Raw genomic sequence first — 17,648 nt, forward strand, 5'->3', positions numbered from 1 at the left:
ATGACACATTCTTCTCCTAATTTGTGCCTGTTAATGACATTATGCAAATTGGAATGCTTTGATCAGCTTCTTGTCTGCATTTTTTTCTTCTTCTTCTTCTCCTTTTTTTTCCCCTCCAAAAAATAAAAAAATCCCTTCCAGCCAGCAACCAACCCGCTTCAGTAACCGCTGCCTGCAGATGATTGGGCGGTGTTGGCCACATTTGAGGGCGCTGGGCGTCGGCGGAGCAGGTTGCGGAGTGCAAGGATTGGCTTCCTTAGGTAAATCTAGCCTCAGGCTCTCCATCTGTGAAATGGGCTTCTAGGGGGCAGAAAGCCTGGGGCAGAACAGCGAACGTTTTGCATTCTGGGAATGCGGTGGTGAATGCAATAGGGTGTGTTTGCTTTCTTTCAGGCATGACACCAGAATATGAAGCCAAAATGAGAAAAGCTATAAGGAGGACTAGATATTATTTATTGATTATATGAAAAATTACTATAAGCAGGCAATTAGCATAGCTGGATGGTCATATTTTCAGCTGTGTAAGTTAGAACGAGAGTTAACGGGAGAAGCAGAGAAAGATTGGGGAAACTAAGAAAACGCGAGAGGAAGTGGAAGATAAAAGGAACCATGGATTGAGAGCAAGGGAAGTCTGTCAATGACTGGTTTTTTCCTTGTGTTGAAATGTATTAGAATAATTTTTAAAAAACCATTAAACGATGTGTTTGCATGAGGACTTTAACAATAACAAGGGCGGTTCGCCTGGTGCCTAAATTATACATCTTTAGGCACCAGGTGAAAACGTTCCTTTTAAACCAGGCCTTTGGCTGATAAATATTCTAGGTAAAGGTAAAGGACCCCTGACAGTTAAGTCCAGTCATGACTGACTCTGGGGTTGCAGCGCTCATCTCGCTTTATTGGTCGAGGGAGCCAGCATACAGCTTCCGGGTCATGTGGCCAGCATGACTAAGCCGCTTCTGGCGAACCAGAGCAGCGCACGGAAAAGCCATTTACCTTCCCGACGGAGCAGTACCTATTTATCTACTTGCACTTTGACATGCTTTCGAACTGCTAGGTTGGCAGGAGCAGGGACCGAGCAACGGGAGCTCACCCCTTCGCAGGGATTCAAACCGCCAACCTTCAGATTGCCAAGCCCTAGGCTCTGTGGTTTAACCCACAGCGCCACCCGCGTCCCCATCTATATCTATATCTATATCTATCTCTCTATCTGTCTATATCATCTATTATACATCTATTATCTATCTATCTATCCATCTATCTATCTATATCATCTATCTATCTATCATCTATCTATCTATCATCTATCTATCTATCTATCTATCTATCATCTATCATCTATCTATCTATCATCTTCCATCTATCTGTCTGTCTATCTATCTATCTATCTTCCATCTATCTGTCTATCTATCTATCCGTCTATCTATCTATCTATCTATCTATCATCTATCTATCTATCTATCTATCTATCATCTATCATCTATCTATCTATCATCTTCCATCTATCTGTCTGTCTATCTATCTATCTATCTTCCATCTATCTGTCTATCTATCTATCCGTCTATCTATCTATCTATCTATCTATCTATCTATCTATCATCTATCTATCTATCTATCTATCTATCTATCTATCTAATATATAGAATATAATGGTCATGCAAATCCTGGCTGATCCCCAAATGCCTGTCTTTATCCTCAGCCCGGAACTGCATGCGGCTGCAAGTGTTGGAGCTGGACCACGTGACGGAGGTGAACCAGGAGGTGGCGGCCGAGGTGTGTCGGGAAGGCCTGAAGGGGCTGGAGATGCTGGTCTTGACATCCACCCCGGTCACACCCAAAGCCTTGCTGCATTTCAACAGTGAGTGGGAACCCCCCTCCCCAAAAAAGCGAAGCCACGGGGCAGGTGGGCTGCAGGAGGGTTCCTGCCACGTTCCTGGACCTAGAATGGCACCTAGGAAGAGGGGAGACAGCCAGCAAATGATGGGATGGGATGTCTGGAAGGTTCTGTTGGCCATGGTGAGAAGGGGATGTTGGACCAAATGGACCTGATCCTGCAAGACCTTCACATGTTGGGGCTCGGTGATAAGATCCCTGGAAACCCAACTGGCCGGTCACTGTTGGGGCAGCAAAGGTTCTCCTGTGGTTATTTGGGTGGCTGGAAGAGATTCAGAAGAACCGTCTCTACCGTGAGGACATATCAGTTTTATAGTGGCTTAACTGTCATGGCTTCCTCCAAACTTTTTTTTGGGGGGGGGGGGACACCAGGAAACAGGGAATTATGTTCAAATGTGGTGGGGGTGTAAATATTTACAATTTTTTTGGCCAAGGGTGTTTAAGGAGATAACAGAAATCACTGGATTAAAGCTGACAAGAAATCCAGAGGTAGCCCTATTCTCAATTTACAATGTGGTGGAAGGTTGGCAGGTAATAATAATAATAATAATAATAATAATAATAATAATAATAATAATAATAATAATATATTATTTATACCCCACCCATCTGGCTGGGCTTCCCCAGCCACTCTGGGCGGCTTCCAACAAAATATTAAAATACAGTAATGCATCAAACATTAAAAGCTTCCCTAAACAGGGCTGCCTTCAGATGTCTTCTAAAAGTCTGGTAGTTGTTGTTCTCTTTGACATCTAGCACCTGATATCTGACATCTATGAAGGACTTGCTCACAAATTTATTGACAGCTGCACGAATTATTGTAGCTAGGAAGTGGAAGGGGCAAGCAGAATATAAAATGGAAGAATGGTATAAAGAGGTGTGGGTTATAGCCTTAATTATAAAGTAACATGTGCCATTAAGGTAAGACAGGGAATATGCAGGAGAATTGATTTTGAGATATGGAGGGTGTTTGTAGAATTTGTGCTGTTAAAATGGAAAGGCGTCAAACCATCGCAAGAGGGGTTGAAATTTTGAGAGGTTGGATAGTTACAATGGAATGGTCTCGGTGGTGGGGTGCACATTTTTATTCTTATTTATTTACGATTATTACTTTTCCAAAAAATAAAAAATTGAAAAGAGAATTAAAGGCACTTTCATTTTGGAAAAAAAAACTTTTTTGGGGGTGGTATTCACGGGTGCGCTGCAGAGGGTCCCAATCTGCATTGGGGCCCATACATCTCCTTTGCACTTTTTAGAAGTTATCCACACAGTTCCTTAACTCAGATGACTTTAAGAGAGGATGAGATCAAGTGGCGATGAGCCACGATAGCTACTTTCTGACTCCGTTTTTGGAAGCCTCTCAGTACCAGTAGCTGGTTTTGTGGGGAAGTCTCCCACCATGGGAAATGGCAGGCAGGGCCAGCGGCATTGAGCTCAGGTGCGGCTTATGGGCTTCCCTAATGGGGCATCCGCTGGCCACCGCAAGAGGAGGGCGCTGGACTAGGAGGGCCATTAGCAGTGTGACTTTTCCAGAAAAAGAGGTGCCAGAATTCACCAGGAACGCCACCCTTGTTCCCTTAGGAGGGCAATGGCGCCCACCTGAGAGGGGCGGGAACGGAGTTCCAGCTGGGGGGAAAAAGTCCTGGCCATTAGCCTGACTTTTTTTTAATTTTATCACAGAGGTTGCCAACATGGCACCCATGGGTGCCAGTGTGCTAGCCAGTATGACCAGTATGGCAGTATTTTGTTGGAAGCTGCCCAGAGTGGCTGGGGAAGGCCAGCCAGATAGGTGGGGTATAAATAATAAGTTATTATTAGTATTAGTATTAGTTTTAGTTTTAGTATTAGTATTATCAGTAGAATCCCCTCAAAAATCCAGAGTGTATGGCACTATTTGCTCTTCTTGCTTATTTAGGGTAATGCCACACACCCCAAGGCAGCCATTTTGTATTATGCCACACACACCATGGCAGCCATTTTGCATTATGCCCCACACATCCCTAGGCAGCCATTTTGTATTATGCCACACACCCCATGGCAACCATTTTGTGTTATGCTACACACTCCATGGCAGCCATTTTGCATTATGCCCCACATACCCCTTGGCAGCCATTTATATTATGCCACACACCCAATGGCAGCCATTTTGTATTATGCCACACACCCCTTGGCAGCCATTTTGTATTATGCCACACACCCCTTGGCAGCCATTTTTTAATTTGTACCCATAGCACTAACTCAAAATAAAAAAATACTCCTATTGACCCCCCCACACCCTTCAAAAAAGCCTTGCAACCCCAGATCTTATGTCTATTTTGGCTGCTGACTCTGGATATGTGGGAAAGAAGAAAAATCTACTTTCCTCACACACCTTTTCTCCCATCAAGAGGTACAAAGCTCCAGAGAAGCTCAGGTTTTCTTTTCAGTTAAGACTTGGCTGTGAAGGAACAAGTGCCAAATAGAGCATTTATAGAGAATTTCACTGTTAAAAATAGCAGAGGTTGGCTTTCTGCCAGAGCTGCTTTGTTACCGATATCCAGGAAGTTTGCTAGGTGACACGCCCTACTGTTTTTTACACAAATAATCAATTAGCATCGCTGCCCAACAATTAATGACTTTTTAGTTGACCTCTTTGTGTTAATTAGGTAAATTAAAATGCAGTTGCGAATGATAGCAGACCTCAACAAGCCTATTATTTTTGTTTTATTTCACGTGGGAATTTATAACCATTGTCAGAAGGAATGTCCACCTATAACATGACTTTCCTTCTCTTTTCCCTAGGAAAGGGCCAAAGCACATGCAAAATTTAGCAAGCATCCCCTTAACTCTGAGCCCCACTGATTAAATCTACTAATTTGGGGATCTATTAATTGATCTACCTTGTGGATTTATCTGCTAATTGAAAGCTCACGGCCCGATTTATTAAATTAAAAGTAGAGGAGGCACGGTTAGAGATATGAGCGGCTCAAGCAAACTTCGCCTCTCGCACAGCCGTATCAGCTGCTGCTAGCAATTTTCCAAAATAGTGATTACTAGCTCATATCGCAGATGATTATTAGCATTTAATTTAGCAGAATTCTGGCAGCTGGTACCCACAATTAATGACGTAAGCAATGCCTTAAATGGATTTACGCAGAGGGCTTTCCCTCTAGTTTTTTCAGAGTTGGGCGGAAGAACAACCAAGGACGTTCCTTTAAATAATAAGGGTGCTGGAGTTGTAGCAAATGTCCCGGTCTTCTTTGGGTTGTTGTTTTTTGTACAGTCATGAGGACTAGAACCCTGACCTTTCATGGTCATACAAAGTGGAGATCATCAGGGTTCAAGGTGAAATAGCAGCTTCTCTCCTGCAGGGGTCACCAATGTGGTACCACAACACCCTTAAGGTCAGGGGTCCCCACCAAAGATTTTGGTTATAACATACAACTAGAGGAGTGGATAAAATTATGGAAAGAGGGAATGAAATTCACCGCATGTACTACGATAAAAGAAAATGTTATGAAAATGTTATATAGATGGTATATAACTCCAGTGAAACTTGGAAAGATGTTTAAAGTTAGTAATAAATGTTGGAAATGTCAAGAGAAAGAAGGAACATTTTATCACATGTGGTGGGAATGTAAGAAAGTGAAATGCTTTTGGGAAATGATCTATAACGAGATGAAAAAAATGTTGAAATATACCTTTGTTAAGAAACCAGAAGCATTGTTGCTAGGCATATTAGGTAATGATGTTGAAAAGAAGGATGTGAAGTTATTTAGATATGCAGTTACAGCAGCCAGAATCTTGTTGGCCCAAAAATGGAAACAGGAAGAAATCCCAACGAGGGAAGAATGGAGAATGAAACTGATGGAATATGCAGAAATGGACAAATTAACGGGAAAAATTCGAAACCAACGCGATCAGAGATTCACCGAGGACTGGAATAAATTTACAGAGTATATCAAAACTGTGTGTGATCAGGAAATAACGCTTGTTGGATTTCAGGAAGCTCTGTGAAAAGAATAGATAGGAATGTCGCTTTAAGGAGAAGATAAAATAAGGATTGTTAAAGTGCAACATAAATTTAAGGAATGTGAGAAGTTGTGATAAATATGAAAATTGTCAGATAGGCTGATGGAAGTCTAAAAGATGTATAAGTTAAATTGGATGTCAAATTGTAATTGGAATGGTTATTGGAAATTTGAATAAAAATTAAATAATAATAAAAAAAAGGTCAGGGGTCCCCAAACTAAGGCCTGCGGGACTCATTTATCCGGCCCGTGGCAACCCCCACCGCCCGCTCTTACCAGTGCTGCGCTGCACAGCTACCCACTTCCAGGTCGGAGGAGCACCGGAAATAGCTTGTGCACATGCGCAAGCATTATTTGTGCATGTGCAAGCGTTATTTGCGCATGCGCAAGCGTTATTTCCAGTGCACATCTGGGTCAGAGGAGGCCCGTGCACATGCGCACAAGCTATTTCTGGTGCTCCTCTGACCCAGAGGTGCGCCGGAAATAGCATGTGTGCATGCATATGGGCATGCGCTTCCCCACCCTCTGGCCCATGGCGTGATCAGCGCTGGAGACACTGGCCCGAGGCGCAGTAAGTTTGCTGACCCCTGCTTAAGGTCTCCCCCTGGTAGCCATGAAGTCCCACCACTTCCCTCCCCCCTCGGTCATGATGCAGAAAGGGGGGTTGCCTTTTTCTTCACCTCTTATGTGTGTGTTTTCCCCCAAGAGAAGAGGAAATCTCCCAACCCAGATTTTCGTGCTGAAGACATTTCTTTTTCCTTAAAGGTGTTTGCCGGAACCTGAAGTCCATCGTGGTGCAGGTTGGGATCTCGGACTACTTTAAGGAACCAAACAGTTCTGAGGCCAGGAAGATGTTTGAGGAAATGGTGACCAAACTCCAGGTAATGAGTTTCCCACGTGGTCTAATCCTTATTAGTCTTGTTTTGCTTCTCTTCCTTTTTAGCAATGGGCTTGCTTGGAGAAAGAAGTGGCAAGAGCTCATCCTCAAAGATCCTAGGTTCAGTCTTTTTATACAGTGCTTTTTTCTGGGAAGGACACAGGAGTACGCATACCCCTAAACATTGTATGAATCTTTGTACTTTTGTCCATTTACTGTATTTATTTATTTATTTATTTATTTATTTATTTATTTATTTATTTATAATTTTTATTAAATTTTCTGTTTTACAGTTTAAAATACAGTGGACCCTCCGGATACGAATTAAATTCATTCCAGGGGTCCGTGCTTAACCTAAAAAGTCCGTAACTGGAGGCGCCGCTTCTGTGCACATGCGCAGCAAAACCCAGAAGTATACACTTCCGGGTTTGCCGCATTCACAACACAAAAGTTACGTATCCAGAGCGGTACGTAACTCGAGGGTCCAGCAAGGACTTCCCTTCTTCTCTTTCCATGGTTCATTATTCATATCTTAAATCCCTGCACATTTTACACAAACTAAACCATTCAGTATTCCAGTATTACATCCATCAAAACTTATTTACACTGCTGAATTTATCTTAATAATGTCAACATTTTCAAGTGTACACAATTCCGCCCCCCATATATTCATTAAACGTTTTACTATCTTCATTAAACATATGTTCTTCTTGTTCTCTTATTCTGTATGTTAAGTCCGCAAGCTGTGCATATTCCATCATCTTAAGCTGCCATTCTTCTTTGGTTGGGACCTCGTTCGTTTTCCATTTGGGGGCTAACAAAACACAGGCCGCAGTAGTGGCATACATAAATAACCTTTTTTGACACCTGGGAATTCCCGTCTGGATTATCTGCAACAGAAAGGACTCTGGTTTTTGGGGGGAAGTACTTTTAATCCTTTTTTTTTCAGTCTTCAGCTGGCAAAACCTGGAGCGCCACTGCCAGTCAGTGAAGGCAATGCTGAATAAATGACAAGCAGAGCCACCCCATGACTGGCTGTAGGTAAGAAGGTGAAGACTGACAGGCAGACTGAGATTAGAGGGCCAGACTGTTTCACCCAAATCAGGGTTGGGGAACCTCTGGCCTGCAGGTCAGATTTGGCCCATAAGGCCATTTTTTTTAACACTGGCCAGTCACTCCAATATTTAACCTATATGCAGAATTCATCATGCGAAAGGCTGGGCTGGATGAATCCCAAGCCGGAATTAAGATTGCCGGAAGAAACATCAACAACCTCAGATATGCAGATGACACAACCTTGATGGCGGAAAGTGAAGAGGAATTAAAGAACCTTTTAATGAGGGTGAAAGAGGAGAGCGCAAAATATGGTCTGAAGCTCAGCATCAAAAAAATGAAGATCATGGCCACTGGGCCCATCACCTCCTGGCAAATAGAAGGGGAAGAAATGGAGGCAGTGGGAGATTTTACTTTCTTGGGCTCCATGATCACTGCAGATGGTGACAGCAGTCACAAAATTAAGAGACGCATGCTTCTTGGGAGAAAAGCAATGACAAACCTAGACAGCATCTTAAAAAGCAGAGACATCACCTTGCCAACAAAGGTCCGTATAGTTAAAGCCATGGTTTTCCCAGTAGTGATGTATGGAAGTGAGAGCTGGACCATAAAGAAGGCTGATCGCCAAAGAATTGGTGCTTTTGAATTCTGGTGCTGGAGGAGACTTTTGAGAGTCCCATGGACTGCAAGAAGATCAAACCTCTCCATTCTGAAGGAAATCAGCCCTGAGTGCTCACTGGAAGGACAGATCCTGAAGCTGAGGCTCCAAGACTTTGGCCACCTCATGAGAAGAAAAGACTTCCTGGAAAAGACCCTGATGTTGGGAAAGATGGAGGGCACAAGGAGAAGGGGACGACAGAGGGTGAGATGGTTGGACAGTGTTCTCGAAGCTACCAGCATGAGTTTGACCAAACTGCGGGAGGCAGTGGAAGACAGGAGTGCCTGGCGTGCTCTGGTCCAGGGGGTCACGAAGAGTCGGACATGATTAAACGACTAAACAACAACAAGAAGTCACTCCAATATAATGTACTTACCTGAGATCTGCAGCTGAAGGGCGGCATATGAATTTAATAAATCATAATAATAGCAGGTTATGTCAGTGGATGCACAGGAGGGCAGAGATTGATTTTACCTAAACTGTGAGTGCCAGTTCCCCTGTTTGCAAAAGGGCTTTCAAACAGCCCCCATTCTGCGCTTTGAAGTCCCGGTAGTCGGTGCGTCAAAGCGCCACGTCACCTCCCACTGCTATGGCATAGGGTGATTGACAGATGGGCAATCCCGCTCACCTGTCAAATTTGCCCCCCCCCCGGGGTTGAGGACATAAGGATCTGACTCACCCGGCCAGAAAACATTCCCTCACTTTGGCCCAAACATTTAGAATTTATTGGAACTCCATGGCATTTGTATGGAAAAGAACTGTCTTGTCAGAGACGTAATAAGGATAATATTTCTTTAAAACACCTGTTTTTACAATGACCTATACTTATTACGTTTTGGGAGAAAGTAGTGGATTATATAAATATGACTGTGTGGGGAAAAAATAAAATTTCCAGAGGATAATATTCTTTTGAGCTACATACCTACGACATGGAATTTGACAACTGAGGAACGTAACTGGATTCTTCCTACCCTTACTATGGCCAAAAGACTGATATTGCTGCATTGGAAAGATAAATTGATGCCTCCATTTAATCAATGGATTGAAAACATGATTGCACTTACCACTTATGAGTGGATTGCTTATAGATGTAGAGTTTGCGGGGGGAAATATAATGAAATTTGGAACCCGTTCAAGTTAAAAAATAAATACATACCATGTATAAGATGCCCCCATGTATAAGACGCCCCCTATTTTTGGGGACTCCAGATTAAGAAAACACCCCTCAGCACTACCCGTGTATAAGATGAGCCCCAATTTTAAACCTAATTTTTTGGTTAAAAAACCTAGTCTTATACATGGAAAAATACGGTATGTATTTGGATAATGTCAGTATCTATATATTAGGTAAGTATGTATGGAATTGCAATTGTTATTTCTTATAGGGTTATAGTTTATCCTTTCACGTTCTCCCTTTTTATTTTTTATTCTTTGTTGTTTATTTTAAGTGTTGTTAAAAAGAATTAAGAAGCAGCAGCAGCTCTGGCCCAACTGGAGCAGCCTACTTCTTCCCGCACACCTCTTCCCCTGAAATTTATTGCCGTCTCTCTCTTCTCTATCTCTTCCAGGCCCTGAAGAAGAGGCCGGGCTTTTCAAAGATTTTACACATTAAGGTGGAAGCTGGCTGTTAACCTTTGCAAGGGGAGAGACCAACGCGCACCCCAGATTAACACCTCCTGCCCGTCTGTTAGTAAAGACATCCTGGCGCCAACACCAGCAGCCTGCCTGCCAGCCGCAGTTCTCTGGACTGGCGCTTTCAGAAGCACCCAGCTGAGCGCACGCATCTTTGAGCAGGCCTTCCGGACTGGGCGCGACGAGCTCCTTTTCCGTGCGGTGAAGGGTCAGCTGTATCGCTGAGATGATGGTGCTATGAAAACACACATAACAAAACGCCCAGCAAAGGAATTTCTCCAGACTGCCAGCGGGAACATCCCTTTTCCTTCTCCTCCTACTCCTTTCATCTCGCGGAGGCAGCTGTGCAAGGGAAGCTTGGCCCTTCTTTGCAGATCCTTCCTTTGCCGTCGAGACTCTCTTTCTTTTCGCCCTTCAACAACTTCTCGGCCAAGGGTGACAAATCAACAAGGCTCCCTTGACTCCCTCGATTCGCCCTCCTCCTTTGTGGAAACGACTGGTCGTTCCTTCCGTCTGAAACTACATCGCCTCGGAGCCTCATTTCATCTCTTTCCTTTCGGGCTCTTTCTCTCGCTCACTCTTGGTTTTTTACTGAGGGAGGGGGCAGTTCCTATTGTGGGGAGAAGCAGGGTTTCCTGCTCATTTTGATTTCCCCCCTCTCTCTTATGAAAGAAAAGGCAAAGCCGAATTTCCCTGCGGCCAGAGACCACTACAATCCTAAGAAAACAAATCTCGTACCTTGCAGAGGAACCCTGGAATGTTCTCCCCACTCACCAATTTCCGTCTTGGAGCCAGGAACATAGGAAGTTGCCTTATACAGAGTCAGGCCTTGGTCCATCTAGCTCAGTATTGTCTATACGGACTGATAGCTCCTCTGCGTGGTTTCAGGCAGGGAGTCTTCCCCAGTCCTCCCAGGAGATGCTGAGGACTGAACCCAGGACCTGGGCCGCTGAGCCAGGGCCCTTGTTCTCTCTCCTGCACAGGCCATAAAGCATCTTTGCCTGCAACATCCTCTTTTCATCTCTTGCCACCAACTTTTTCCTGATTCATGGAAAGCCACCGTCTTCCTCTTCTGGCAGGTGGCTTCGCCGAGTGATTAATCGTTTGGCAACTGGCACAGTGGAAAGGAGACGTTTCTGCTTTGAATGTAAGCCTCCTCCATCCATCATCCCTAGCTTGCCTGCTTTCCAGGAGGCAGGGAGATCCAGTCCCCCCCCCCCCACAATTTACAGATCTGCAAGTGCCCTCCAGGTATTAACTGGCCCCCGACATTAACCAGTTCCCAATCCCTGCCGTTTATGCCAAGATTTAGGGAGCACATAGCTACCAGAAATTAGAGGAACTAGCTCTGCCCGAATTTCTCAGGCAGATGGCTTTGCTTCAGTTGGATTTCTTGGGGAAGCAGAAGGATGGAGTTTGCAGTCAGCATCCTGCTGTGACGATGGATCCGCAGCAAAAATGACACAGCTAGCAAGTGCAGGTTCCAGATCCTGCAAGGAGGAGCCTGGCTTATAAGCTCACGGCCAAAGCATTTGATCAACCTGAGAAAATCCTTTCTGGCATAGCATTTATGCTGAATCCCCAGGGGCAGTCGAGGGCTGGCCTTGAGAGAGGACTTGAGGGGAGCATTTTCTAGTCTAAGCCAGGGGTCGCTACGCTGTGCCTTCATCAGCTGGAATTATCTGGAGCTGTTTTTATTCCATCAGAGCATCTCCATTCTTGGGGAGGGTGGGGCGAGGCTGACCTGTTGGGTTTCTGCCTGGTGTGCAGCTGATGAAGGCACAAGCTCCATGCCAGAAAAAAACAAGGCAACCCCCTTCTCAGAGGCTACGCTTATCAGAGCCAACCCTTATCAAGTAGCTGTTGGACTCCCGGTTCAGTACAGTAAGCCCACAACTTATACAACTTAATGCACTTTGCAAAAAAAAAAAAAATTAAATTAAATTTAAAGGGGGCATGAATCCAGGAAAAAAATATTTGGCATTCCTATCCGTCATTGCACCCCATATGTTTTGATTATACACAATTTTGGATTTATGCCCAGTGCCCAGAATGCAATGTAAGTTGCGGGCTTAACTGTAGTTACAAAGATAAGTTATTTGAAAAAGACAGATAGGACTATATATGGTGGGTTTTAAAGCTTTTATTACTTGATAAAGCTTCTATTACTGATAATCAAACCCCCCACACCCAAAAGAAGGAAGGATCCTTATTCCTTATGTTGCACACAAACCCCCCCCCCCCCCAGAATTCTGTGGCAAGAATAAGTTGTGCAAAGCACACTTGATGATGACACCATGTTGATTTGGGGGGTTCTTGAACACAGAAGCCTCAGTGAGCAGGCAGGCTGCAAAAACTGCTAATTAGTTTAGGCTGCATCTGGGCTGCTTCTATGCACCATTCAAAGTGAAAAGGTTAATCCTTCTTAGGGCCATGTTATCATTTGCCACTGAATCGGAGCAAACGTCAGTCGGGTTTTCTCCAATGGACAGTTGCTCAAATTTATCACTAAGGAACGGGTGTTCCACAGGGGAAGGCAGTGGAGCAGAAGCAAAACCACTCGCACCCATGCTTTTTAGGGACGAGACAAGTGGATGTCTGAATGGGCCCTGAATCAGAATGCTTCAGGACCCTGGACAGAGCCCCATGGAAGGTGCTCCCTGGACCCACACAGAGGAGAGAGTAGTTGCCTCAACAAGATGCAGAGGACTTTTTAGGGCCAAGTGGAAAGTGTGCCTTTAATATAGATATTTAAAATAATTAAGAAGAGTGTGCATGCAGGTTACAAGCTTCAACCCAGCAGGAGCTGGCTGCAAATTAGAGAACAGACAGTCTGCAGGTTCTGCCCTCCTCTACTCACCCCTCCCAATTAACCTCCGTCTCCAAGACATTACAAAGGCCAACCCTAGGCATTTAGGCCCTGAAATCTTAGGTATGGGATGCTGCTGATTCTAGTGTTAGGAGAAATTCACACTCAAAAGCTGTTGGGTTTTCATGAGGACTTTAAAAAATTGACAGATCTACTTGCAGCTCCCGGCCAAGTGACACATTGGGTGGAAATCCCACATTTGGTGCCATGTGAAGTGTTAAATTGCCCTAAGAAGATCTCTCAGTTTGGGCAGGCAATAAATAGTCTCTAAGAATTCATATAGCAACACTGGGGAGAGTGAGAATTCAGAGAAAAGGAGGGTCAACGGAACCCTCACTGAGATTTTAGATCTGCAAAAATCCAGTTCTGCTTCACAGAATTATTGCCTTTTCCAGCAGTCAACTCTCACAGGTAGTGATTTTTATTTTATTTTAATCCTGATTCCGAAAGACTTGCACAACCTTTGGGGGTTTTTTGTTCTCCTGTCGTGAGGGCACAAGGGTCACAAATCCTGGAGTAAATGGAGAGCTTTTGCAGGAAGGAGGCCCCAGAATGCATTGCTCCACCTGCAGCTTGAGATGCACTGCATTCTGAGAAATGCAGTCTTCAAGGAGCAGGGCGCCCTCGTGTTTACAAGGAAGGCAGCCATTTTGCCAAAGTTTCTTTTTTCATCACGGCCCTGTCCACTGAAGGGACAGGAGGAGGAAGGGAGCAAAGTGTTTGGTGTGGCCAGCTTAACGGTCCGAAGAGTCTAAAAGGATGCCTAAAAAACCAGCAAAAATTAAAAATAATCATCCGATAAGAAGGAATGAAACAAAAAGCAACAAGGATGGAGGAGAAAGTGAACACGAGCCTCCTAAATTCCACATTTTGATACTTTTTAAACACAAGAGTTTTCTGGCAGTGGCGATAAACCATGACCTTGAACAGTCGCCTTTGACACAGTGCAGAAACTTGAACAAACGTTACCTTAAATTCAAGAAAAGTCAGTATTTATTTCTATAAAGAATTAAAAAAAAGACGAAGAGAGATTTTAAAGCAAAGTTATTTACTCAGCATGTGTCGCTATGCTCTGTTCTTAGTGAGGGATTGCTTTAACTGAGAGTCGTTTGGGGGACTGATTTATTTATTTTGGTTCCTCCTCGTTCATCAAGGGCAGAGAAGCTCAGCTCATGAGGATGTTTGCTGCTGCTATGACTACAATTTCCATTAATTTCTGCCCCCTCTCGCCTTCTTTTCCTTTTTGAAAGAGAGTGCCAGAGAGGAAACCAGCCCATTGGATGTGAGGAGGACTCAAGAGCCAATTCTGGCCTGATACTATCTTTCTTGCCCTCGTTCTAATGCATCCTTCTGCAGAGTCTCTGGTAGTGGAAGAATCTAAGGTTCGGGTCCCCCTGATTAATCCAGGGATGTGCCCTCAGGGCTGTGGATTTAGCTGGAACATTCTTTCATTTTTGGAAGCGGGGGGCAGCTGTGACAGCATCCACCTACGGCAAGTCCTCCAAGCAATGGCATTCGACTGGATGGAGTGGCTACCGGGAGGGGGAAGCTTTCCCTCCTTCTCCTCTTGTTGCCCCCAAGATCGCATTCCAAGGGATGTGTGAATAGAGGGCAGCGGTCAAGAACAGCGCATGGTGCGCAGCGATTCGCCTGGGAAGCCACGATTTCATGTTACCAGGACATATAACTGGGAGGTGTAGGGAAGGTGGAAGAGCAGGATTAAAAGGTGTGACTCAGAGGAACAGAGACCAAAGTGTCTTCTAAGAGATATTTCATCTCTAGGTTTGGAGGGTTGTTGGGGGAGGGCGAGGAGAGCAAGATGTTTATTTATTTATTTACTTACGTGTTTATTTATTTATTGGGTGGAATGACGTCGCTATTTATTTTCTCTTTTTTAAGAAAATAAGAATGATGATGATGATGATAACTGTGAGATTCTCTGCCTGTGAACTTTGGTCAAAATTGAGCTATGGGTGTGTGGTCTCCCTCCCTTTTATTATTATTATCATAAATCCCTGACTGGTTCATGGCCTTCCCTTCTTCCCTGTCCCCCACCCCATCAGTCTCACAGCTCACTGTGCTGAGAAGGCAGGAAAAAAGAGGTTTGTAAGTGGATGATGATGTGATGTTCGCTGGAAATTATCCCCCCCCCAATCTCTGCAGTGTTAACCCTTGCACACTTTGAACAGGACCTGAGCACTTTTGATATATGTTTTCTTTCCTGTTTAAAACTTATTCTTATTCTTAACCGAGAAATCAGATAGTTGGGGCCACGATCCAGTTAGCACCTGCAAACCTCACAGATTCCAATGGGAAACCGCAGAGCCTAGGCTCAACTTTCTCCTAGGGGCATCAATAAGACTTAAAAGTGTTTTACTTTGTTCTGCACTTATCTATTCAGAAGTAAGTCTAACTGAGTTCAATGGGAAGCATGTAGACTAACAGGAGCTGGATCAAGCCCCCTGAACTTCTGGGTGTCATAACGTAAATTTGAGCCAAAAACTTGTTTTGTGTTCTTTTTTAAAAAAAAACTGGGTGGGAGGCAGAAAATGTCTCTGCAATACTTTGAAGGCAAATGAATTTTTCTTAATGTGATTATTTGTATTACTGGGTTCCGTGAGGATGTTCTAAAGGCCTTTGGGGAATATAAACATTAATTGAACGGATAGTGCAGGAAATGGTATGCTCAGGTTGAAGAGCTGCTTAGTACATCAGCATGCCTCTGTCGATCACTCCACCCTCAACGGCTCACAGCTGAAGCCCTGCTCAGAGGTTTGGGTTGCCCTCCATGCCTTCAATGGGTACAGTGTGGGGCAACAGGCTCCGCTCTCCCTGCCCACATCTGCTAAATACATGGAGAAGAACCCAGATTTATTAAAAGGGCTTGGATGTGCAAGCAGTTTTCCCTTAAAAAGCAAGGGGGCATACAAACATCCTTTTCTATGGGGATTGCACTATGATGGCAAGTTCATACACACAGGCTATGACTTACTGGTGCACTCATTGAGAAATTTGCATGCAAGTGGAAGTTGAGCCACAGTGTATTGGGGAGGGGGCATTTCCCAACAGCAGTTCACCTTCTGCAAAATTGGGGTGGCTATTTTTGTGCAGAGAGGCTATACCAAGGGTCGGCAAAGCTTACCAGCCATGGGCCGGATCACTCCCACTGAGATCCTCCGTGGGCTGGACCGGCGCAGCACGATGCCAGAAATCGCGTCTGCACATGCGCAGATGCCGAAAATCACACCCACACAGAAGCGTTTTTTGGCATCCGGGCATGTGCAGACGCAGTTTCCGGTATCTGCGCATGCGCATATGTGGTTTCCAGCACCACTTGGCAAGTCCCCATGGTGTGCTGCACTGGTTTAGCGCAGCGTGTGGGGGACTCGCCAAGGGAGCAGCTCGTGGGCAGGTAAAACGGTCTTCATGGGCCGCATCCGGCCCATGGGCCACACGTTGCCGACCCCTGGGCTATGCTATGCAGTTGCTACCTGTATAGTAGCAAGGAGTGGGGGAGGAATTTGGTTCAGATTGCATTCAAATTCAAATTTCCCAGATTCACGTTTTTCCAAAACAGCACAGGAACTTTGAAATCCACATATCCCCAAATTTTGCAATGCATTTCTCCAGACGAGTAATGTGTGCCCCCAAAAAAGGGAATTCTGTTAAATGTGCATATAAATGCATACATCAGTGAAAATAGCACAATCAGGGGAAATGCTGTGGAAAAATGTCTTCGGTCTGTGAAATTGCATACAAATATGTGTTTATTAGGAGAAATTTGCATGAAATTGTGATGGATTTTCATAAGCACTTTTTTAAAAAAGAAAGAAAAAGAAAAATTGCAAGTTGCTGCAAAATGTAGAGAACTGATTAAGATTGGAACACTGAGAAACTGGAAGAAACCAAAATTGACAGATTCCCCCACCCCTAAAAGTACCTGCTGCCCCTTTGACTTTGAAGGAGACTGCCCAGCACTAACCGTGCTTTGGAGGGAGATGGGGACAGATGGCGGAGTCGCCGCAAAAGGCAGCGATTTATCTTTCGCTCTTTCCAAGCAAACTTCACACCTCCCTTTTTGCAATGTCACCTTCTGCTGAGCAAAATGAACCTGGGGAAAATCTGGCACAGCTGGCGCACGAAGCGCCGCTGCCGCTGAGTAGGTTTGTTTTAACATGGTTTGCAAAGTGGAGGCGCCTCTTTGCATTTTGCGAAGATCGAAGCCCGTTTCGGGCGGCAGCAGGAGCTGCCCGACTTGTTGGTGCTGTTGCTGCTCCGATGCGCTTTTGTAAAACTGTCAAATGTTGAAACTGTGGTGTCAGTCTGCGCGGGAAGAGGGGAACTTTGAGCGTGAAGCCTTCTGCGTCATGTCATTTAGCACGTGGCGCTATCCGAACGAAGTGAAACGTACGCCTCTGCCATTTGCGGCATGGGATCTGCTTCTAAGATCCAGGGCTGGCTGAAGCATTGGCCAGTGGGAGCACATGGCTTAAGCACCAACAGGAGGAGGAGGAGGAGGGAGCAGTTTATGGGCAAGGATCATAGGTTGGCGGTAGAGCATCTTGCTTGCATGCGGAAGGCCACAATGTAGATCTGGAAGAGATCCCTGCCTGAGACTCTGCAAAGTCACTGCCAGACAGTATTGAGCTGCATTGAACT

At 44.8% G+C, this 17,648-nt stretch overlaps 1 protein-coding gene across 1 annotated transcript in view; it reads left to right on the forward strand.

Annotated features, from left to right (window-relative positions):
• The window catches only part of FBXO41 (F-box protein 41), an 82,705-nt gene extending 65,464 nt beyond the window's left edge, over positions 1–17,241 (forward strand). The window contains exons 10-13 of the mRNA XM_053402121.1: positions 142–260; positions 1,697–1,855; positions 6,666–6,781; positions 10,057–17,241. Of these exons, the coding sequence (XP_053258096.1) occupies positions 142–260; positions 1,697–1,855; positions 6,666–6,781; positions 10,057–10,119 (457 nt within the window). The 3' untranslated portion in view covers positions 10,120–17,241. The remainder of the gene's footprint in view (positions 1–141; positions 261–1,696; positions 1,856–6,665; positions 6,782–10,056) is intronic.
• The last annotated feature ends 407 nt before the right edge of the window (positions 17,242–17,648 follow it).

The sequence above is a fragment of the Podarcis raffonei genome, chromosome 9 (assembly GCF_027172205.1).
Source record: "Podarcis raffonei isolate rPodRaf1 chromosome 9, rPodRaf1.pri, whole genome shotgun sequence".
NCBI lineage: Eukaryota > Metazoa > Chordata > Lepidosauria > Squamata > Lacertidae > Podarcis > Podarcis raffonei.